Source organism: Microtus ochrogaster, chromosome 8, assembly GCF_000317375.1.
Source record: "Microtus ochrogaster isolate Prairie Vole_2 chromosome 8, MicOch1.0, whole genome shotgun sequence".
Taxonomy (NCBI): Eukaryota; Metazoa; Chordata; class Mammalia; order Rodentia; family Cricetidae; genus Microtus; species Microtus ochrogaster.
In genome coordinates, this window is record NC_022015.1 from 41,179,518 (window position 1) to 41,196,816 (window position 17,299).

Sequence of the window (17,299 nt, forward strand, 5' to 3'; positions counted from 1 at the left end):
CTGGAGAGATGCCTCAGAGGTTAAGAGCATTGCCTGCTCTTCCAAAGGTCCTGAGTTCAATTCCCAGCAACCACATGGTGGCTCACAACTATCTGTAATGGGGTCTGGTGCCCTCTTCTGGCCTGCAGGCAGACACACAAACAGAATATTGTATACATAAATATGATAGCTCACAACCTTTTGTAATTCCAATCCTAGGGGATCTGATGCCCTCTTCTGGCCTCTACAGGTACTGCATGCATGTGGTACAAATACATGCTGGCAAAATGCCCATCCGCATAAAATAAAATAAGAATTATTTTAAAAATATCAATGGAAAATGATTGAGGAAAACTCTAGGCATCCACCTCTGGCCTTACACACGCACACGTACACACATACACATATACATGCACACACACACAATACATGTACAAAGAAACTAAAACCCCAAAAAGTATAGCAGAGAAAGATCACATGGTGAGTTTAAGTACAGCCTGTCTCACATTGTGGGTTCCAGGTTAGCCAGGGCTGTATGTGAAACACTGTCAAAAGAGCCACAAAACAGCAGAGGGATAGGGGTCAGGCTGGAATCAACAGAAGGCACTGGGTTGGGGTAGAGTCCAGATTCAGCCTGGCAGGGCTGTCCCTGGGACTGACCTTGTGTTCCTCCCACCACTCTGCAGTGATTCCTGCTGCCGACCTCTCAGAGCAGATCTCCACCGCGGGCACAGAGGCCTCGGGCACTGGCAACATGAAGTTCATGCTCAACGGGGCTCTGACCATTGGCACCATGGACGGTGCCAACGTGGAGATGGCAGAGGAGGCCGGGGAGGAGAACTTCTTCATCTTTGGCATGCGGGTGGAGGACGTGGAAAGGCTGGACCAGAGAGGGTATGGGGTCTGGAGTACCAGAGTGTGTGGCTTACAGTCAAGAGGCATGCAGGGAGAGGCTGGCCAGCCTGTGCAACATCTTAGCTACAGATGCCTGCTGGGATTCTGGAAAACTAAAGAGGGAGTTTGTGGCCAACAAGGTTAAAAAAGGAAGTAGCAGGACGGGAGGCAAAGAAAGCAGAAATTATGTAGTTCTGAAATTAGAAGAAAATTACATCATTGGCTTTCTGTCTGGACACCATGGCAGAGAGAGACATAGGCTTATATTGATCCTTCAAAGAAAACATTTTCTTGGTATTACATCTTTCAAGACAGGATTTCTCTGTGTAACAACCCTGTCTGTTCTGGAACTCCAATTGTAAAGCAGGCTGGCCTTGAACTCGCAGAACTCAGAGATCTGCCTCTGCCCCCCCCCCAGTGCTTACCCAGCTTGCCATTGCATCATAAATGTTTTAATTAATTATTTATTGTTAAAATGGAGTCTCACTTTGAGGTTCAATCTGCTTTTGGAATTCCTGGGCTCAAAAAAACCCTCTGTCTTTTTTTTTTTTTTAAAGATTTGTTTATTTTTTGTGTACACAGTGTTCAGCCTCCTTGTATGCCTGCAGGGCAGAAGAGGGTACCAGATCTCATTACAGATGGTTGTGAGCCACCATGTGGTTGCTGGGAATTGAACTCAGGACCTCTGGAAGATCAGTCAGTGCTCTTAACCACTGAGCCATCTCTCCAGCCCCCTGTCTCTGTCTTTTAAGTGCTTGATTACTACAGGCATGCCCCTAGCTAAGATAGAGTTTTATCATTTATATGTATGTATATATGTATTTTTAATATATTATTTTGTGCGTATAGATGTTCTGCTTGCATGTATGTCTATGCATGGCATGTCTACTTGTACCTATAGAATCCACAAGAGAGCACTGGGTGCCCTAGAATTGGAGTTGCAGATGGTTGTGAGCTGCCATGTGGGTGCTGGGAATTGAACCCAGGTCCTCTGGAAGAGCAACTTTTAAAGGCTGAGCCATCTCTCTAGCTCCCCAGCCAAGCTATATTAGAACCAGTTCCAAACCCCAGGACATTAAAATTGACCTGTTGCTGTTGCTGTAAATGTTAGTGCAGTGAGCAACCTTTTCCATCAGTACCCAGATGTTTGGTTATTCCCTCAAGAATTATTAGGAAAGCCAAAGGTTGTGGCTCTTGCATTAATTCCAACATTTGGGAGGCAGAGGCAGGAAGGTCTCTGTTGAGTTCAAGGCCAGCCTGGTTTACACAATAAGTTCTGAAGCATCCAGGACTATATAGTGAGACCCTATCTCAAAAAAAAAATTGTTAGGCTATGGTCACTGCCTAGTCCACTGTTGGATGTAGTTGCAAAACAAACTGTTCTTTATGGGGGAGGGGGTTGATTTGGGGATACATATTAGAAGGTAAACACTCGGGATTAAAAACTAAGTTCTTGAGCTAGGCAGATGGCCCGGTAGGTAAAAGTGCTTGTGGTGTAGGTCTGGTGAGCCCACGTAAAAGGAGTAGCACAAGCATATGTAATCCCAACAAGCCTGAAGGAAAAGGGAGATGGAGACAGACTCAGAAGCTGGTGAGCCAGCTAACTGTCCTACACAGTACCAAAGAGACCCTATTTCAGACACAAGCGAAAAGGTGATGACCCTCTGATCTCCACATGTGTGATGAGGCATGCTCACCACTCCCAACATACAGAAACAACAACAAAAGAGCTGGGCGGTGGTGGCGCATGCCTTTAATCCCAGCAATCAGGAGGCAGAGGCAGGCCTGGTCTACAGAGTTCCTCTCTTTGAAAACCCTCGCTTGAAAAACCAAAAAAAGAAAGAAAAAAAAAGTGAGAGTTCCTAAACCTCTGCCACAGATTTTCAAATCCTGGAAGGTTGGCACAGTTTACACTTCCAGCAGCAGCTCCAGAGAGCTGGCATTTGCTGCTGAAAGGGCGTTTTCCTAGAAATTTCTGACTTGGAGTGGGGTATGGTGGCACACACCTTTAATCCTCACACTGGAGGCAAAGGCAGGCAAATCTCCTTGAGTTTGAAGCCATTGTGATCTACATAGCGAGTTCTAGGCCAGACAGGATTATATGGTGACACCCTGCCAAAGAAAGAAAGAAATTCCAGATCTTGTTTTCTTGGCCCTAAGATGCATTGAACAAGGTCTGGGATGTTCAAGACCAATCTTCAGACTTCAGAAAAATTCTGACTGCAGAGGACGGGGTAGAGGGGCAGCGTGGAGGCTGTGCACAGGCATGAAGAGTCGCAAAGCAGGGCAATGCCAGAACCTGAGATCACTGTGGAACTCTATTGTTGTTTATAAGGGGAAAGTGAGCCAGGGAGGGAGGGAAGGCCACCATCGTGCGGCTTTAAGACAGGGTGGATGGATGTTTCCTTGAAAGTGAGAAAGCTGTCAAGAGCCTGCAGTGAGCTTGGCCTGATTGAGTTTCACTCCTGACCGTTAAGGTCACACCTATCAGAGGTGGGCTGGGGATGGAACCCAGGGCCTCTCACATGCCAGGTGGTAAGCATTCTGCCACTAGGAAGAACTGTCCTTGCCTGGCTCCAAGACTACTTCCTCTCTCTCTTTTTTCCTTTTCTAAAATTATAGGTGTGTGTTTATGTGTACACAGGTGCACTGAGCCATTTCTCCAGCCCCAGATTTGTCTTTTCTGACTCCTTTGGGCCTGAGTGTCTTCATTTACAAAGTGGGAGAAGAAAACTGAGCGCAGTGTGTGTGGCAGCTGTGGAGTCCTGAGCCTCAGGCCTTCCCAGGTTTTCTCTGGGAAGCTGGGCACCCTTTGGCGGGAGCTGACCACAAGTGTGCTCTGGCAGGTACAATGCCCAGGAGTACTACGACCGAATTCCTGAGCTCCGGCAGATCATCGAACAGTTGAGCAGCGGCTTCTTCTCCCCTAAACAGCCCGACCTGTTCAAGGACATTGTCAACATGCTCATGCACCATGACCGGTGAGCTGGCTGACCAGGCTACATGGAGGCTCGCATGGGTGGGGAGGCTGCCCAGGGTTGCAGCTTCATTCACTCCAGTTGCTGCACCAAGGACTTGGCCCTTAACCTCACAGAGCTCTGGTCTCTCCATTCTCCTCCAGGTTTAAAGTCTTTGCAGATTATGAGGAATACATTAAATGCCAGGACAAAGTCAGTGAGTTGTACAAGGTGAGGGGCCGGGGACCAGGGGCTGGGGGCCAGGGGCTGGTAGGGCTTTGTTTGATTCTGGCTTGGATGAAAGAGAATGGGGGCAGCCCACCAGCAGAGTGAACCTAGAGATTCCCTTCCTGTCTTCAGAACCCAAGAGAGTGGACACGAATGGTGATCAGGAACATAGCCACCTCTGGCAAGTTTTCCAGTGACCGCACCATTGCCCAGTATGCCCGGGAGATCTGGGGTGTGGAACCTTCTCGCCAGCGCCTGCCAGCCCCGGATGAGAAGATCTGATCTTCCACACCAGACCCCACATCTGCCCTTGAGTCTGTCTGCGATTCCTGGGATCAGGCCCACCTTTCATCCAGAGGGTGGGCCCTGGAATTACTACTCTGCCCTTCCCTTTTTGGAGCCCTTTTACCAGTCTGTAGGTCCCGATGCCCAGTGTGATTAAGGACACTGCCCTCTTTTCCCTCAACTCCCTACCCCTCCTATTTATGAATGGGGTCTGACCAAGTGCACCCATTCCCCAATAAATCGACTGTCCCTGAGCTTCCTTACTCTCTTCTCTGGTGCAAATATTTTTAGCTCTTGGAGAGCTTAACAGCTGCTGCGCAACCATCTCCCTGTTCCCCCTTTATCCCCCACCCCCACCGAGGCAGGTGCATCGTCTGGAGGGGAGAGAGGGGCAGCCCATAGGCGGTGCCTGGGACACAGTCCCTTTTCCGGTGTTGCGCTCCCCGCCTCTCTTCCCAGCGCTGTGTCCATACTAGGTCAGCGGCCAGCTTAGTTGGTCGGGGGCGGGGCGTCTGCCTGGGTGGGGCCCACCGGGTCAGGGAGTCGGGATTTGGGCTGGAGCCTCTGGGACTAGGAGCATCCAGGCTGTTAAGGGAGGGTCCTGAGGAGGCTCGGCACCTTCTTGGCTCCGCCCCTAGCTCCGCCCCACTGCGGCGTTTTAGGGTCTCTTAGCAGGTGGCTATGATAAATCCAAAATCAGGGAAGTGTTAGGGCTTAGGGCATTCTCAGTTTTCAGGCGGTGGCGGTGGCATATTCCCGGTTCTGGAGAAACAGATCTATAAAGGCCCGTTCTGAGCCTCACGTTGCGAGGACTGAAGTGTAAAAAAGGTCCTGCCTCTCTCGCCCAAGGCAGGGAGGGGCAATCCTCGGAAGGGGTTTTGGGGCCCCGGGTTTCACAGTGAGTCTAAACGGCCGGAAACTGTTACCTATCCCTTAGGCCAGCTTGTGAGGGACCCCAGCTGCTTGTGGCTGCCCCTCCCAAATTTTTCATCTCCTGGACCCATGCATCCTGGTCTCCAGTTCTGAAGCTGCAGAACACCTACCCAGTTTGCAGATGCCCCTTTCCCTCTGGCCCAGTGGGGTGCCCCTCGCCCCACCTCTGGACATCGAGCCTGGGTCCCTAGGAAACCGCGTGCTCATTCAGTCCTCGCCCCATGAGGCTCCACTCAACCGAAAAACCTCGTATATTGTCCTAGCCCCTCCCCCAGGCCATCGCAAGGACCCGCAACCCCACGCCCGCGACCTCCACCAGGCCTGGGCTTCGGCCGCCCGCAGGAAGACGCCCGGGCCCGGGCAGGGTGAACCCCGTGGGAACGGTTTGTCTCGAAAACAGGAACCCGGGCCGGGGGGCTGGGCGGGGCGCCCCTTCCCCACCGCAGTCCGCTTCCTGCCCCTCCCGGCTTCCTCCGTGCGACACCCAGGCGGGGCGCAGAGCCTGGGGGTGTCGTGGTGGGGGAGGGTTGCCGCACGATGCCCCCACGCCACCAGTGGCGCAGCCCCCCGCCCGCAGCTACGCGCTCTGGGGTGGCAGGGGAGGGGTTAAGCTGCTGCAAGGCCCAACGCGCGCGGGCCGAGAGGGGGAGTCCCCAGTGGAGAAGGCGCGGCGCGGGGCGCAGGGGCGGGGAGGGGGCGGGGCGGCGGGGCGCTGGGCCGTGGCGCGGAGAGCGGGCTGGAGCCGCAGCCGCAGCGAGGCCGGCGGGCGGGAGCGCACGGAGGTGGCGCGGGCCGGGCAGGGTGCGGGCTCCGCGCTGCGGGTCCCAAGAGTGAGTGAGCGAGCACGCGCGCGCGCGGGCGAGGCGTGGGACACAGAGGGCGCGGTCCCTTGGGATCCCCTAGAGGCAGGCCGGCGGGGACTGTGGGTGGGTGTAGAATCTGCGGGCCGGGTCCTGGGTAGGACAGAGCTTACTGAGGGGCTAAAGCACTTAGAGCCACTGGCGGGAGGGGGAAGTCCGTGGCACACCGGTGCTAGCCTGATACGTCTCTACCAGGCCCTCCCCTGCAAGTCCCCATTTGACAGATGGGAAAATTGAGGTTCAGAGAGGCCAAATGATTCTCAAGGTCACCCGGCTAGGAAGCAACAGAGTCACGAGGAAATGGCTCTGAGAACTCCTCGGAAGGACTGCCTAATGTGGGGGGAGTTTGTGTGTGTAGGGCGAGGTCCCCTTTCCTTAGGGCAAGGCTCTGGCATGGTCCAAGAGCGTGAGGAACCCCAGCCGCTGAGGCTGCGTGTCCTGGAGCATGGTAGAAGGGGGAGGGGCGGCGGAATGGGTGTGTGCGCAACCACGGGGGTATGTGCATGTGTGTGGGAGTGTGCATGGGTGGAGATGCACAGTTTTGCGTGTGTGCGCACGTGTGCAGATGTCACAGCTACTGTGGCCTAGGGATCAGAGGCTGGGCTGGTTCAAGTGAACAGACGGTCTGGGAGAAGAACTGCATGCGGTTTGGATTCTGGAGTAACAGACCTGGGTATGTGTGGTTGACGCTTTTCATTGCAGGTGTACATGGGGTGTGGGTGCCATTGTGTGTGACAGGACGGGAGTGAGTGTCTGTGACTGGTGTGTGTGAGATGGGCCCTCTTGCTTTTAATGTAGGTCATGTAAGTTACGGCCTCCGGCAGATAACTTGTCTAGAGAATGGGTGTCCCTGTATGGGTGCTAATAGTCCTCGCGGGTGACCGGGGTTACTTAATGGTGTCATGCAGGCCATGGCACCCCCATGGCGCTAGCGGCCCCTTCTGGGCACTCTACTTGGTGCTCTCACGCACAATTTAACTATGCAGCAGGGTGGGTGGGAGGTCAGGAGCCCAGGCTGGGGAGATACATGACAATTCTGGAGGGGCTGAGCCGGCACCCCTGGGACCTTCGTCCATGTGGCTTAGGAGCCCGCGGTTCCCAGGCTCTGGCTTCCCACTGACACCTCTCAGCCGCAATGGGCTACCCTCACCCCCGCCCCAAGAATGTTCTTCTCCACTCCGGTCCTCCTCCCCAAGGGCAGGCCCCTGGGGGATGCTACGGCCCCGCCTCCCACTCGCGGGGAGCCTAGGAGGGGGCGATGTGGGCAGAACGCCTGGGTTCTCTCCTCCCTCCTCCCAATCTAGGGAGAAATTCCTCCGAGGTCCCCTCAGGCACTGGGTTCCCAAAATAACCCTGCGGGGGAAGGGAGGCTGTTAAGGGAGGGGAAGCTGGAGGAGCACAGAACCAAGCTGCGGGGTGCTGCAGGTGCCTGTGGGGTGCTGCAGGTGCCTGTGGGGTGCAAGCACTAGGAGTGGAGGGACCGCTAGGAGGCTTGGGGCAGCATCTGACCCCTGGGGTCCTAGCTCGTCCCTTAATCTAGTAGAGTCCTTCTACCTTCCCGCGACTCTGCGGGTGGGCCGGAAGCCTCTCGGCTAGTCCATTTCCCAACTAGCGGGTTGCACCATCCCGGGGCAGGACCGTTTAACCCCGGGAGTGGCAGCAGTAGACAACTCCGCCCCTGCCCAGCAGGGGGCGTGCCTGCTCCGCCCGTTCCTTTGCGCCCGGACGCTCCCCCGGTGCCTCCGCTAACTCCCACTCTGCTTCTCCCAGGACAAGGGTAGGGTTCGAGCCTCGTGGGAGCGTAGCTTGGGTCCAGCCCACCGGCACCGGCGGCCATGGCGAGCACTCTGGACTTGGACAAGGGTTGCACGGTAGAGGAGCTGCTCCGAGGCTGCATCGAAGCCTTTGGTGAGTTGCCTGCAGCACGAAGGGGCACACCCTGAAGCAGACCCCTGGCCAGGACCTACCCAGGCTCCCTCCCATCCTGCAGTCCACTTAACGAAAGCCCCTCTTCTTTGCAGAGAGGTGCCCAAATATACCTCTTATCCATACGGCAGGGAATTGGGGGGCTGGGGAGTCCCAACTCTAACCCGGGAGGGGCATTATCTGTTTCCCTGGGGGATCCGGAGGAACTCTATCTCTAGCCTGGGAACTGTTTCCGGTAGATGGGGGTTGGTTTATCTGGTGAAGGGGTGCCCCTTCCCCCAGCACTCAGGAAATGACCTCTGGATTCTTGACCCCGGGGAACCAAGGCTCCTTCCGCCCCAGCTGGTTCCCCTCCGGACTACGGGCTTGCTCCAAGCTCCCCTCCTCCAGCTCCTGGATCCTGTAGTACCCCTTGCCCACCCAAACTTCTTTCTCAACTTCGACCTCCAGGCTCTGGCGTGCTGGGAAAAGCAGTAGGTGGGCGGGGTCAGGAGTGCAGACCCAGGGACCTGACACCAGACTAGGCTTAGCCAGCTGAGTCTCCCGACCAAGGATCAGCCACCTTCTCTTTCTTTGACTTTTGGAGCAGATGACTCTGGAAAGGTGCGAGATCCGCAGCTAGTGCGCATGTTTCTCATGATGCACCCCTGGTACATACCTTCCTCTCAGCTGGCTGCCAAACTGCTCCACTTATATCCTTGGCGGGAATGGCTGAGGCCCTGGTTGTCGGTTCACGAGCCCATCCTGCTTAGCTTGCTCAGGGCCTTAGTGGAGGCTGTCTAGTCTCCTAGGGCTTTACCTTGTACCTAGCTGAGGTCTTGGTCTCTTCTGTGAGTAGGCCTTACCCTCACTTTCCCCTAAGGTCTTGGCTCTATCTGCCCCTGCTCTGTCCAGGGACCCCCTCTTGCCCTTCTTTAAGGCTAAGTCCTCCTCTCTGCCTATGGTGGAGTCCAGCCCTCTACCTCCATCAGTGGCTGCTCCCACAGTGTTCATCCCCTCTCCCTGAATCCTCTTGGAACCCAGGCTTTGCCTAGAGCCCCACACCCAGGATACTCAGGTCCCGCTGTCTGCTTGGTTCCTAGCCTTAGGTTCCGTGCTGTTCTCCTTAACTCTCCCTTACCTATCAGCAATCCCGGACAGACAGCTCTAATTCTCTACAGGTGAAAACATGTCACCTAGTCAGGTGAGTCTGGGCCCTGGCCCCTCCTCTTACTGCCTTTCTCAAGCTTCAGGTGGGCTGCGGGAGTGGACAGCATCCAGGGGACAGACCATGGGGGTTTGCCGGGGGACGCTGTCCAGAGGTGCTGCTGGCCTTGCTATTTTCTGCTGGTGTGTGAAGTTGGGGATGAGAAGGAAAGCGCTGGAGGATGGGGGTGGGTGAGCGGGTGTTCAAATAGAACATACTTTGAGACTCTTTACCTCGCTCTTTGGGGGTCGATACAATCCTCATAGTTCCTTCCCTTGCCCCCCTGGGGATGGTGAAGGGGGGGCTGCCCTAGGTGACTTGACTCTGCCTGCCCCTCCACCAGGTACTGGATCTCAGCATTCCCAGCAGAGTTTGACTTGAACCCAGAGCTGGCTGAGCAGATCAAAGAGCTGAAGGCTCTGTTAGACCAAGAAGGGAACCGAAGGCACAGCAGCCTCATCGACATCGAGAACGTGTGCGTGGGGGGGGGAGCTCGGGGCACTAAGCAACCTCTGCCATACGTGCTTAATAAATGTCTGTTCAACTGAATGAGTGAGGGTCATGTTCACTCTTGCTTTAACCCCCCATGGCTCCCTGTCACCTTCAACACACCTCCAGCTATTAAGGCCCTTCGTGGCGTCAGGCCAGCCTGATGTTCCTGTCCTGTCTCCTGTGGCCTTCTCTGCATCCCACACACTTCATACTGCGGCTCTTTGGGTCCACTCGCCATTGTCTATGTCCTGCATCCTTCCTCTCCATGGTACTCGCTCTTGTTACCCTGTCTCCTCCATTCTCACCAGACTCAGCACGAGTGTGACGCCCTGCCTGGTGAGGGCATAGATGCTACTCTTCCAGGGCAGAATTTGCCATTCTTTCCTGTGTTTTCCCGAGATGCTTTGTGCAGACTCCTGCCCAGAGCCCTGGGAACATGTGTCCCACTGTTTGGTGATGGCATGTTTCTGTGTCTGTCTCCCCCGGTAGATTGTGAGCTCCTCGAGGGCAGGAACCGTGTCTTGCTCATCTCTGTACCCCAGCGCCTAGCACAGCGCCTGGCACAGAGTACGTTGTCCATCCGTGTGTTGAGTGCATGGTTAAGGGGATGTGTGGAGGAGTTGCTGGGATTTGGGGATGGTAACGCTTAGGATGGTGGCCCCTGTTGTTTAGGTCCCAGTTCAGTTTGAGTGGCATGTCTGAGTATATGTGGGGTCATAGGAGGCAGGGGACATCTCTGGCACAGGGCTCACTACCCCTGCTCCCCCAGCCCCACCTACAAGTGGAAGCGGCAGGTGACTCAGCGGAACCCTGTGGAACAGAAAAAGCGCAAGATGTCCCTGTTGTTTGATCACTTGGAGCCAATGGAGCTGGCAGAGCATCTCACCTACTTGGAGTATCGCTCCTTCTGCAAAATCCTGGTGTGGCCTGAAGGCTTGTGGTTGGGTGCCGTGCGGGTTGAGAAGGGAGTTCCAGAAAGGGCCAAGACTTGGGAACAGGCTGGCTCTCGAGCATGGTTGGGTGGTTCCATCAATGACAGTGGGAGGGTGAGCCAGGCTGAGGAGCCATGGGAGAGGTCAGCAGGGCACTCAGGCCAAGTCCACCTGCCCACAGTTCCAGGACTATCACAGCTTTGTGACCCACGGCTGCACCGTAGACAATCCTGTCCTGGAGCGGTTCATCTCCCTCTTCAACAGTGTCTCACAGTGGGTCCAGCTCATGATCCTCAGCAAGCCCACAGCCACGCAGCGGGCGCTGGTCATCACACACTTCGTGCATGTGGCAGAGGTGCCCACTTTTCCCATGTGCCCAGCCTCCCCGTGGTCATCAAACCCTTCCCCTTCTCTCCAGTGACGCCGGTGCCTCCCCCTCCCTATTTGCCTCTCAGAAGCTGCTGCAGCTGCAGAACTTCAACACACTGATGGCTGTTGTTGGAGGCCTGAGCCACAGCTCCATCTCACGCCTCAAGGAGACTCACAGCCACGTCAGCCCTGAGACCCTCAAGGTACCTGCTTCAGGAGGGGCCTATGGTTCCAGGGTTGTAGCCTGGGCACGACTGTTGTCTACAGTGAGGGAAACTGAGGCTTGGAGGAGGAAATGGGAGCTCTTAGCTGTACAAGCAGCAGTGGCGGGCCCCCAGGTCTGCTTGGTCCCAAAGCTAATTTCTTTTTTTAATGTGTGTATGTATGAGTATGTATTGCGTATGAGTGTGCACAAGTGCATGCAGGAGAACAAAGGTTGACATTTAGTCGCTTCCTCTCTCCATTTTATCTTTTTAAAATTCTTATTCGTTTATTTTATTGATGGGTGTGTGTGCATGTCATGTATGTTCATGTACCCATGGAAACCAGGTGGATCCTTTGGAGCTGGAGTTGTAGGCAGATGTGAGCTGCCTGACCTGGGTACTGGAAACAGAACTCTGGCTTTCTGGAAGCTCAGCAAGTGCCCTTAACCTCTGAGCCGCTTCTCCAGCCCCGTTTTTTCTTGAGATACAACCTTTTTCTGGACCCAGAACTCACCAGCTGGCTAGACCAACTGGCCAGTGAGCTCCAATGGTCTGTTTTTCTCCACCACTGAGTGCTTTGGTTATAGCCTTACTTTTATCTGGGTACCAGGGATCCACACTTGGGTCCTTGTGCTTTACTGAGGGGCCATCTCCCCAGTGGCCACCTCATGAGACCCTGTCTCAGAAAAAACAGAAATTACAAAAGAGCAAAAATCACTCCATAGTTTAAAAAGTAGAACACTGGGGTCTGGAGAGATAGATCATGGTTAAAAGTGCTTGCTCTTACAGAGGACCCGGGTTCAATACCTAGCACCCACTAGCTGGCCCAGCTATGCACATGATGCAGAACAGCCCACATGCATAGAATAAAACAAATCTTTTTTCCAAGGCAGAGTTTCTCTGTGTGTCCCTGGCTATACTGGGGAACTTACTCTGTAGACCAGGATAGCCTTGAACTCAGAGATCCATCTGCCTCTGCCTCGCAAGTGCTGGGATTAAAGGCGTGCGCCACCACCGCCCAGCAATAAATCTTAAAAAATAAAGGAATGAAGACTGTTGGCTGGAGTGTGCTGAGGGGTAGTGTGCACTTGAAGACCCTGGACTCTGACCGAGCACCAAGTCTAAACAAACAAGAGCCCAGAAAACATTGCTTCCCCTTAAAGGATGATACAGTGACCCCTGCCCAAGTATCGGGTCAGGGTCGGGGCCTCCGTGATGAGGGCTTTCCTCTGCTTCCTAGCTTTAGTGTGTGTGCATCCCATTTTGTTGCACCCTTTTATTCCACCTGGATGGGAGAGGCTTTCCATCCTGTTGTGTGGGGCGATTGCTCATTTTCGTTGTCCCCTGTCATTGTAAGCCTGTCCTAATTTAGTATTGGCTGTATGGTTGAGGGTGTTCTTTTTATAGATGAATTCATTTAGTGCACGTGTGCTCATACGTGGGTGTGTACATGTGTCCACGCCACAGCTCTTAAGTGGAGCTTATAGGGCAAGTGGCAGCAGTCTGTTCTCTCCCTTTACCACACAGGTCTTGGAGACTAAACCCAGGTCCTCGATGCCAAGTCTTTACCTACTCAGCCTCTTGCCAGCCTCTTTTCTCTCTTTTCTTCTGTCTCTTCTTTTTCTCCCCCCTCTCTCTCTTTCTCTCTTTTTTTTGATTCAAGGTTTCACTGTACAGTCCTGGTTATCCTAGAAATCCCTAAACCAGGTTGGCCTTGAACCCACAAGATCTGCCTGCCTCTGTCTGTCTTCTGCGCGTACTTCCACGGGGTTTGTTTTTGAGATTGGGTCTCATATTCTATGCTGTCCTTGAATTTGAGGTGTGGCAAGGATGACCTTGCACTCCTGACCTCTTGCCTCTGCCTCTCGGCCTCGCGTCAGAGACAAATACCCCCACACCTAGTTTATGGGGGTTCTAGGAATCAAATCCAGGGCCTTATGCATAATGGACAAGCACTATACCAACAGAACTGCACCCCTTTCTCAACCTTTTTTTCTTGTGTGTGTGGGGATCCTACCACTGCTTTTTTTCTAGAAGCAAGATTTCTCTGTGAAGCCCTGGCTGTCCTGGAACTAGCTCTGTAGACCAGGGTGACCTCGAACTCAGTGCCCTAACCACCTTTTTTGGTTTTTCAAGACAAGGTTTCTCTGTGTAGCCTTGACTGTCTTGGAACTCACTCTGTAGACCAGACTGGCCTCAAATTCACAGAGATCCCTCTTCCTCTGCTTCCCAAGTGCTGGGATTAAAGGCATGCTCCACCACCACCCCACTGACCTCAACCACTTTTTGAGACAAGTTTTTGTATAATACTGGTTAGATTGGAACTCACTGTGTACATGGGGCTAGTTTTGAATATACAAATTCAAGCCCACAGTGATCCTCCTGCCGATTCTGGGCTTATGTGACCATACTCAGTTTAAGGTTTTTCCATTATTTACCATCACCAGACACACTGTGTAATAACATCCTTCTTGGTCAATAGATCTGTGCTTATATGTTGATAACCTGTGCTCAGCCCTGGTGTGCGTGTAAGGTCGTAATTGTTTCCTTGGACTCCTAACTTGAGAGCTCTGACCCCCGAAGTTTGAGAGAGCAGTACTGGGAGTCGGTAAGGGAGGATGTGACCTTTCTGCCTACCTTGACCTCGTTCTCCTCCATTCCCACAGTTCTAGGGCTGAGGTAGGAGGACGATTGAGTGGCGTGTGTGAGTGACGCTCTGATCTTCCCCCCCAGCTCTGGGAAGGCCTGACGGAATTAGTGACAGCCACTGGCAACTACAGCAACTATCGGCGTAGGCTGGCGGCCTGCGTGGGCTTCCGCTTCCCTATCCTGGGTGTGCACCTCAAGGATCTGGTGGCCTTGCAGCTGGCACTGCCTGACTGGCTGGACCCGGGCAGGACCAGGCTCAATGGAGCCAAGATGAGGCAACTTTTTAGCATTCTGGAGGAGCTGGCCATGGTGACCAGCCTGCGACCACCTGTGCAAGCCAACCCTGACTTGCTGAGTCTACTCACGGTGAGGGACTGGGCACAATGCCCTGTGTTTGCATTTGCTATGGTTGTGGGCTTGCTGAGTTCAGAAGGAACTGAGGTTTAGCCTGGGCTCTGGGGTTTGCATTGAACTCTGATGTGGTTCCAGGGTTGAGCTGAGACACAGGCCTGTGGTCTGATCGCAAGGCTGCTATGTGGACCTTGGGCTGGATCTGAGGCTGGGCCTGGGTCCCTGGTCCTGAGCTGAGCTCTTGGCAGTGGGTTATATTCAAAGGCTAGGACTAATTTGTGGATTTGTTGAGTGACATGGGTGATTTCTAACATGGTCCTGGCTCCTGAGTGAAGTTCTTTTAGTATTTATTAATTTAGGTTTTGGAGACAGAATCTCACCCTGTAGCCCAGGCTGACAAGAACTTACTTACTAGGGAGCTTTGGCTAACTTTGAACTCGTGGTGGTCTCTTTGCCTGAGCCTCCAAAGTGCTTGGATCACAGGGACCATGCCTCCCTTTGGGCAAAAGTTCTGACTCCAATCTTGGCAGATATGTTGGCAGTGCATTGTTTTTAAGGCTTGCTCTGTGGGCCGGCTGACATGGAGGTGGTTGGGGTATTTTCTAAGCTGGCCTTTGTCCTGAGTTTAGCTGAGTTTAGCTTTCACATCAGGTCAGACTGGCAGTCCTGGGGTCCTAGATTTGCAGCTTCTGTGTAAGAGGGGAGCAGGGACCTGAGGCTATGACAAGTTCTCTGTGTCTCAGGTGTCCCTGGATCAGTATCAGACAGAGGATGAGCTGTACCAGCTCTCCCTGCAGCGTGAGCCACGTTCCAAGTCATCGGTAAGGGAGCCCCTCACCCCTCACTTTGCACTTGAGGATTCCAGAGTGCAAGGACAGAAAGAACATTCCCCATCCTATGCACCCACCTACTTGCTTGACAGGGCGTCCTGGGGGTGGGGGTGGGGCTGTCTTTGGGAAGGCTCGCTCTTTCTATTTATTGGAGCCTTAGGTTCATTCCCACTCTGGCCCTGGCTCAGACCTAACCGTTCCCACAGCCAAGCAGCCCGACCAGCTGCACCCCGCCTCCCCGACCTCCTGTGCTAGAAGAGTGGACCTCAGTTGCCAAGCCTAAGCTGGACCAGGCCTTGGTGGCAGAGCACATTGAGAAGATGGTGGAGGTGAGCAGCCTGGAGGCCAAGGGATCCTGCAATGTTTCTCCAGTGCCTTGCCCTGGGAGCCACCGCAGGTGCCACATCTGCTGGCCAGTGCTCTGGTCGTCCCCAGGAGGCACAGCACAGCACACTAGCTTCATTATGGGCTGGTGAGGCAGGGCTGAAAAGGGACATGGGCTCAGATGCTCCTTTTAATTCGCCCTTCTCCTGGCCTTGTATGCTCCTCTGCAGTCTGTGTTCCGGAACTTTGACGTCGATGGGGATGGTCACATCTCCCAGGAGGAGTTCCAGATCATCCGGGGGAACTTCCCTTATCTCAGCGCCTTTGGGGACCTGGACCAGAACCAGTGAGGATGATTAGAGCCTGGGGGGGCGGGGTAGAGGGAAAGGGTCAACCCACTTCCCCTTGGGTGTACAGAGAGCAAGGCCTTGCCTGGGAAGCTGTGGCTGTGATGTTTTGGGGTGGGAGGAAGCTGCCAGCCATAGAGGGATAGTGTTACCTTGCTAGTTTGGACAGATGGGGAGCCCCACCTGAGCCTTGCAAAGAGAACACTATTTCATTTGTGGAGCTCACAGCTGCCAAGAGTGTAGGGAAGTTGAGCCCCTGGGTAGCTGGCTTTAATGAACAGTAAGAAAGGCCGTAATTAGCAGCACCCACTTGCTTATCCACAATTCATATGCTGACAATTTGGAAAAACATCTGGTTCTCTGAAGCAGGTTAAATGTGCCCTCCGAACCATGTTTATGCCCCATTTTTGCTGAGATGACAAAAACCCAGCCAAAACGTACAGTCCATCCCAGGTTGATTTATTTTTAAATGTGACCTGTATTTTAAAAATATGTGGTTTGGGGGCTGGGAATGTGTCTCAGTTGGTAGAGTGTCTGCCTAGCATGCAAGAAGCCCAGGGTTTTATCTTTAGTATAACGGGGTGTAGAGACACTCTCCTGAAATCCCAGCATTTGGGAAGTGGAAGCAGGGCAGTCAAAAGCTCAAAATCATCTTCAACTACATAGCAATTTTGAAGCTAGCCTGGGCTACATGAGGCTCTCCGAAAAAAAAGTTTTTTTTGTTTTTTAAAAATATTTATTTATTATGTATACAATATTCTGTCTGTGTGTATGCCTGCAGGCCAGAAGAGGGCACCAGACCCCATTATATATGGTTGTGAGCCACCATGTGGTTGCTGGGAATTGAACTCAGGACTTTTGGAAGAGCAGGCAGTGCTCTTAACCACTGAGCCATCTCTCCAGCCCCCTGAAACAAAAGTTTATCATTATTGTTCCCACATTACAAAAATTGATGGTAAAAGCAAAATCCAGGTAGTAAAATAAATTCCCAATGAACAAAATGTTTAAAGAAAAAAAAAAGCAAGGTCAGAGGCAGGAGGGTTTCTGTGAGTCTGAGGACAGTCTGTTCTACACAGAGAAACATTGTCTCAAAAAAAAAAAAAAAACCAGCTAAAGCTAAACTTCTTTTCCTTATTATGTAGCCCAGGCTAGCTTTAACTCATTATTTAGCTCAGATAGCCTCAAACTCAAAGTGATCCTTCCTTATTTTCTCTAGTGCTGGGGTCACAAATGTGTGCCACCATGTCTGGCTGCTTTCGGCCTTTTTGGCACCCAAGTAAAATGATTTTGGTATGCAATGTGTTTCATAGACAAACTAGATTCATGTGTGGATCTGTTCCCACTGGTGGCCAGACTGCAGTAGAAGCTCCCAGTTCCATATTTTCTCCCTGGGCTGGTGGGTGGGTTTGCTTTTGTTTTTCTTTCTGGGTTCTTTTTTTTTTTTTTTCGAGACAGGGTTTCTCTGTGGTATTGGAGCCTTGTGGTTTTGGAGCCTGTCCTGGAACTAGCTCTGTAGACCAGGTGAACCAAAGGAAAAACGCATAGTTATCCTCT

The 17,299-nt window shown here is 53.1% G+C and overlaps 2 protein-coding genes across 4 annotated transcripts in view; both read left to right on the forward strand.

The window, feature by feature from the left end:
* The window catches only part of Pygm (glycogen phosphorylase, muscle associated), a 14,769-nt gene extending 10,172 nt beyond the window's left edge, over window positions 1-4,597 (forward strand). The window contains exons 17-20 of the mRNA XM_005351809.2: window positions 666-873; window positions 3,720-3,854; window positions 3,995-4,061; window positions 4,191-4,597. Coding sequence (XP_005351866.1) covers window positions 666-873; window positions 3,720-3,854; window positions 3,995-4,061; window positions 4,191-4,340 — 560 coding nt within the window. The 3' untranslated portion in view covers window positions 4,341-4,597. The remainder of the gene's footprint in view (window positions 1-665; window positions 874-3,719; window positions 3,855-3,994; window positions 4,062-4,190) is intronic.
* An 879-nt stretch (window positions 4,598-5,476) lies between these two features.
* The window catches only part of Rasgrp2 (RAS guanyl releasing protein 2), a 17,978-nt gene continuing 6,155 nt past the window's right edge, over window positions 5,477-17,299 (forward strand). The window contains exons 1-12 of one of the 3 annotated variants that reach the window (XM_013347998.2): window positions 5,477-5,659; window positions 7,907-8,044; window positions 8,652-8,754; window positions 9,183-9,245; window positions 9,592-9,723; window positions 10,510-10,660; window positions 10,854-11,027; window positions 11,128-11,244; window positions 13,978-14,259; window positions 14,988-15,065; window positions 15,281-15,403; window positions 15,629-15,744. In XM_013347998.2, the coding sequence (XP_013203452.1) occupies window positions 7,972-8,044; window positions 8,652-8,754; window positions 9,183-9,245; window positions 9,592-9,723; window positions 10,510-10,660; window positions 10,854-11,027; window positions 11,128-11,244; window positions 13,978-14,259; window positions 14,988-15,065; window positions 15,281-15,403; window positions 15,629-15,744 (1,412 nt within the window). In that variant the 5' untranslated portion in view covers window positions 5,477-5,659; window positions 7,907-7,971. Of the gene's footprint in view, window positions 5,660-6,015; window positions 6,107-6,523; window positions 6,810-7,906; window positions 8,045-8,651; window positions 8,755-9,182; window positions 9,246-9,591; window positions 9,724-10,509; window positions 10,661-10,853; window positions 11,028-11,127; window positions 11,245-13,977; window positions 14,260-14,987; window positions 15,066-15,280; window positions 15,404-15,628; window positions 15,745-17,299 lie in introns of those variants that run through there. The other 2 variants (XM_013347997.2, XM_026781609.1) reach the window with 2 other exon arrangements.